Source organism: Gloeophyllum trabeum, assembly GCF_000344685.1.
Source record: "Gloeophyllum trabeum ATCC 11539 unplaced genomic scaffold GLOTRscaffold_00096, whole genome shotgun sequence".
NCBI lineage: Eukaryota > Fungi > Basidiomycota > Agaricomycetes > Gloeophyllales > Gloeophyllaceae > Gloeophyllum > Gloeophyllum trabeum.
The window spans coordinates 149-5861 of record NW_006920505.1 but is presented as its reverse complement, the minus strand read 5'-3'; the positions used below and the strand labels follow the sequence as shown (position 1 = coordinate 5861).

The 5713-nt window shown below is 50.6% G+C and overlaps 1 protein-coding gene across 1 annotated transcript; it reads left to right on the top strand.

The window, feature by feature from the left end:
- Positions 1-1856: 1856 nt before the first annotated feature.
- On the top strand, positions 1857-5212 carry GLOTRDRAFT_97269 (uncharacterized protein; the record flags this gene model as incomplete). The annotated part of the gene is made up of 13 exons (XM_007873315.1): positions 1857-1888; positions 2178-2760; positions 3017-3102; positions 3169-3201; positions 3252-3308; positions 3358-3372; positions 3425-3439; positions 3485-3550; positions 3601-3708; positions 3760-3946; positions 3997-4155; positions 4209-4507; positions 4556-5212. Coding segments are annotated over 13 exons (2297 nt in total), but the record flags the coding sequence as incomplete, so codon positions are not given.
- Between the last annotated feature and the right edge of the window lie 501 nt (positions 5213-5713).

Sequence of the window (5713 nt, the reverse complement as noted above, 5' to 3'; positions counted from 1 at the left end):
CATCGTACCCACCTCCTCATAGCCTCTCCTGGCGTTGCTACCGACTTGAATGAGTCTTGGACAGCCGTCCAAGACCACCTTCGCTCTTCTTCTCCCACCTTAGCTAGGCTGCAACAAACGTTGCGTTCATTATGGTAAGTGTGTCGATGTAATGCGTATACGGTCCTGATGCTTAAGTGTCATTTCCAGATTTTATATTGCTCAGTGCATTCAGCATCTGGCTTTCTTTGCCAGGCGGTTCTGCCTGTGTGCCCAGCTTACCAGGACTGTCACTCAGCCAATACCTCGTACTGCTGGACTTGGATATGACTATAGAGCTGTTTCAATTTGGGTTTTCTACCCGATTTATTGCATGTATGGACACAGGTGAGTATTCGCATATATGGCTATTGTATATGCACACAGAGGATCTCGAAACTGAGGTAACATATACTTGTAATATTCTATTAATTTATCGTATTTTTTGATGCTGTATATGGTGGTGTGCGCCGCTGCCGTCGAAGACAATGAGCACGGCATTCACAACGGCGACGACGCTCGATAGGAGCGTCTAAGTGACGGCGCGTATATGTCAGAACCATCAAACAATATTTATGTATTTAATGCAATTTATTCCGTATTTTTACGACTACATGCAAGTGTTATAGCTGTGCTCATCGTCGGCGACAACAACGACGGGTCTACCGACGAGGCGCCGGAGAGGCGGGATGCAGCCCCGAAGAAGCGGCGCGCCTGCGTCACTGACCCGCGGCGGTACACCCTAGGGTTGGGGTTTGCTACCAGACTTCTACCCGGACCGCGGCCGGAAGCAAGGGATGCATGGTGGTCGACGGGGAAGACAGCGAGGACGGGGCGTCGAGCAGAGTAGCGGACGGCCTTATTATACTACTGTAGGCGGTGTCGTGTACTGTATGTAGACCGATGCTCGAGCGTTGAAGTCAAGGGGGACGAGGTGGGGTACCCAGGGGGCAGTGTTGTGCCAGTTCCGAACTAGTTGATGAAAGTTCGGAGAACCGTCAACTTGTCAACTAGTTCCGTTTACTTTTCGATAACTTTCCGGCGGAACTGTGGCGCGAGCCTTGCCCGCCAGCAGTCCTCCTCAGTTCCCGTCCAGATGTTGAGTTCCCCGTCCATTCTGATTGCAGGAATGATGGGTTGCTTTCTATCGTCTTGAACTCATGTGCTTAGCTAAGGTTTTTCACCGTATATGGTAGTGGGTGGGAAAGTTCATCTCCGTGGGCAGGTTGACGAAAAGTCAACGGTTCCTAAACTTTGTAGAACTAGTTGCTTAGTTGACGAAACAACTTAACTAACTGGCGTCAACCGGCCCAACACTGCCAGGGGGGGCGTTCAGGTGGGGTGGCAAAATAAGGTTTTCAAGACCCCCTGGTCTCGCGTCTTAGGGCGTAGTCCCAAGTCTAAGGGATCTCGCTTTTGGCGTCACTCGGGTGATCTCGAAAAAGCCTCAGGAAATAAATGTGCCGGCCACCAACGGAGAACACATCACATGACCGTGGTCCCGGATCGCCGGCCATCATTGCTTCCTCACTTCTCAATCGAACGAACAGACGAACGGACGAACGAAATAAGAATTGAGCAGCACTGGTGGCAACCAGTCTGTCAAACTATCACACACTGCAGAGATTCCGGTTAGAGGAGCATTGATGTAGATATCGACCATGCGTCTGCTTTTGTTTTTGGTTGATTATTGACTCTCACTCATTCTCGCCACTCTCAATCTTCAAGTTTCATGCATATGAACGAAGAAACGTTTCGCATGCCTCGGGGCGTTTTTGTGACGCCGCACATTGTCCATTCTGTAGAAGAGTGGCCTGCTCCTGTAGCTGGGATCCGCGATGCGTTGTGCGAGGCCGAAGCGCATGCCAACGTGAGTCTTTGTAGCGCTCTCGCTACCCATCAGCTCACACAAAACTGGAGGTCGACTACTCAAACTCAAGCGTTGTGCGCGCGATAGAAACTGCTTTGGAAGAGGGGTATGAATCCATGCACGACCGCCTCGATGTCGAAGCCAGTCTCCGTCACCTGGGACCGGAGACGAAACAGTTTGTACTTGGACCGTTGGTTGGAAAGATACTCAGCTGTTTCCTTCCTGAGATAAGCATTAAGTGCGCTTCTATCTAGCATTCCAGTGAATCTCGCTGATTATCGCTGTACAGCTTCGACACAAGATACGCAAGAGCTATTCATCCCTGTTACTCGAGCACCTCTGCTGCTCGAATTTTGCCTGGTGTCGGTCGCGCAACATCTATTGTTACGCTACCCGTCCACATCCAATGGCAGCGCATGGACAGCACACCAGATGAAGTATCTATGCAGGTGGACGACCCAGACGTCAATGCTGATACTTACATGCACTCGCCAGAGCGGGCTTGCTGTAACGAACCCCTGGCTCCACTTTCTCAACCCCGAGCTAGCCCTAACGGCAAGACGTGTGCTATTCCTCGGCCTTCTGAAAACTCGTACGGGAGTAGCGTGTGGCTGCGACCGGATGATGAACTTCATCCCATCTCTCATGCCCATCTTCTGGTACCACGTCGATCTCGGGTCGATATACCCTTTCCTATTGCATGTATCGCGCCCCATGACGAGATCTACGAGCTTCTCTCTAGCGCGGTCTTTCAAAAGCACGTGCTCGGAGTAGGCCAGCCGATGCTTGGCTTCACTTTCGATCCGATGGAAAGCTATTTGCAAGTTATTGTGGCGTGGTTGTCGCCTCAGCGTATGGACGATCATGAATGCGTGAGTACACAGGACTCGTCGATTGTCTCTGCGCTGAGTCGCCTGGCAGGTCCAGGTGCACATTGCCCACGCACCGCGAGGTTGGAATGATCATCCTGCAACGAAGCTAGGCATTTTTGATATCTCATCACTTGCATCATCAGAGGACCTCGCCATATTCCTGTCGGTGCAACAGCGCATCCTGGCTTCGATTGTTGATATGGCTCAAGCTTATGCGCCTATGCTAGGCTCGACTTTGCTGTCTTCCAACATCTAGCCGTGGCGCGTGACCCTGATCGAAGATGATAAACACTCCGAGGGTGGTTCTCGAGAGCATGTTGAGCGATGGCTTCGAGACAGTTTGTAAGCACTGATTGATTCTCGATAATAGTAACAGCCTTATATAGAACGTACTGATGTTGCACGCAGAGGGCGCTTGATTTCACCAGCCATGTCGGATAGGTGAGCTCCGCCTTGCCCGAGCCTTTTTGCCTGGTACTGACATTGAACAGCAATCGTTTTCTCTCGCCTCCGAGCCAGAAGACGCGGCGTTCGGGGTCTATGGGCAGGTATGTCCAATCATTCCGCCCGATTGAATGGATCCTTATGTTCTTATAGCGCTGTTAGCTCAAGGTAAAACTCACAGACATAGTTGTAACTTACTGTGCTCATCTATGTATTCCAGCCCCTCCTTCCTGCAGTAAGTAGCAGACCATGCTTGCCCAAGAGTTACTCATTCTCGTAGTGCTATTCCGAGCAGTATCCCAGCTGCCCGTGCAAAAGAAATCAGAAATGAGGTCCGAGATCGGATGTATGTACAATGTATACGATATCTCTAACGTTGCTGAACTGAATGATTAGTGATGAGAACGCTGTGCTAAAGTCAGGATTTGTTGCACCTGTACCGACTGGGCACTGGTGCTCATACAGGCGCTTGTGGGAACGAGGTCGCAAGCTTAGTGCATCCCAGTACGTCCGCCTACATGGACTTGATGCCTTCTTGATGACATCATATTGCAGAGCAGCAAAGCCGTCACGAGAAAGGAAGGCATATGACTTACCCGGAGAGATCCTCTATGATCGGCGTGTCATATCGACTGTATGGCCGTCTACCGTGGTTGACGTGCCATCAAACTGGCCACACAGCTCAACATTTATCGACATCTGGAAGATGCTGTTTTTGCGCTCGTTGAGCACGACTGACAAAGTGAGTTCTCATGTATGACGTCAATGAATGGGCTGATGTCTATGAATAAGGAATGGTTTTATGGCACATTTAAGTTTTCGGACGTGAAGTTCAGTCTGCCCGAAACCTCTGGGCCACATGCGCATATGCAGAAAGGCTCAGCAAAGTCTGGCGACAATCCCCAATCCTTTCTGAGTGTAGGAAGTACGCAAGAGTACTATTTCTCCAAGGTGATCACATTCAATTTCCCGTCATGTGTTCCGTGCTTATGTGGCTGTACTAGCTGGACGAAGACAGTTTCAGGGCTTTCCTCAACTTCCAGAACGACCTTGAGTACGAGAAGGCCCTGCGCCATGCCACCTCTCTCTCTCCGCTCCTTCCGATCGGCCCTGAGAATCTCGACACATTTAAAAGGGTCGTACCCACGATCTGCTCAGCTTCAGATGAAGCGCGTGCCCTTCGAGAGTGTTTGGGTGGCAAGAAACCGAATGAAGCTGAATGTAGACTCATGTGGGACAAGATCATTAAGGTCATATTTCCAGGCGTCACGACCTTTGGTGATGGTTCATTCACTGATATGACGTACGTGAGCAAGTCTTGATGCGCAAGGCTCTGACTGAAAGATTATAGGATGGAGCGTCCCGTTTCCGCATCACGCAACCTGATCTCCGACGCGGTACTCGGAGGGACGTCTTCCTTCCACGACTTGAAACTCGAGTACAGGGACTTGCAGTCGGGGTCTGACGATCGATCAGCACGAGAGGTTGTGTGGTCGAGGTTGCAGGTCACTCCCGAAGCTGCTGATGGAGAAGCTCATGATGCGGCTCGTGCTCTGCGCGAGATTCTCAAACAGGAGAGTAACCGGGGCGATGGTGTCCTGTCCAAGGCCCTTGTGGATCGGATATTCGAACGTGATGATTCTGTCGCTCGGTGGAACAAGAATACCGAGGACGATATAGACATCAAAGCCCGAGTATTGCACAGTTACAATCTGGGTGTCTGCGATACTTTGGTGCTTGCTGGCGCACCCTTCGTCTTTCCGGAAAGCAATGCTGCCTTGGTGAAGGACTTTTCAGTCATACAGACCGTTTACGATGCGCAAAAGCAGCCTGACGCAACTTCGACTTCAAACGATGACCCGGAGACAATTGCGGTGGACGTTGAAGAAGCTCCTGAGACCGGATCTGGTGCGGAGGCGCCGGGGACGAATACAAACTCTGCTGTTCAACTTCCTCTTGCCCCTTCTTCTATGCACTGCGTTGTCGCCTTGGCGAAACAGGCAATTCCGTGAGTCCTTTCCACATGACCGTACTTGTGATTGGTCTGTTGTCGACTGTTAGCTGACACACGGATTAGCCCATCCCTGTTTGGGGCGATGATAGGCACTAACACACGACAACACCAAAGACCAAAAGAAATAAAACCTAAAACACCCAGCGGTATGGGTGTAGGCGGTCTAAGGCGATTGAAGGGTAATATTTAAGTTCGAAGGGAGGGGGAGAAGTTAGACGCCGTAGGGTAGCCCGTAGGAAAACCTAAAACAAACAAAATCTTGAGGCCTGAAACAAACAGTATAGCGATTCTCCGGAGTATTTATCTCCGAAGTTCGACAGTAACCCGGGTGGGGAGTTCCACTGAACCCGAACAATAGTCTCGTGCCTACAGACGCTTGGTGAATTTTATACTTTAAATCCGGAGCTTACTTGGATCGATATGCGATGGCGGAGTTATCTAGTTTCGACGAGTCCGGCCTATTGGCAAGGCTAGGATTGATTGTAGACGCTAAGT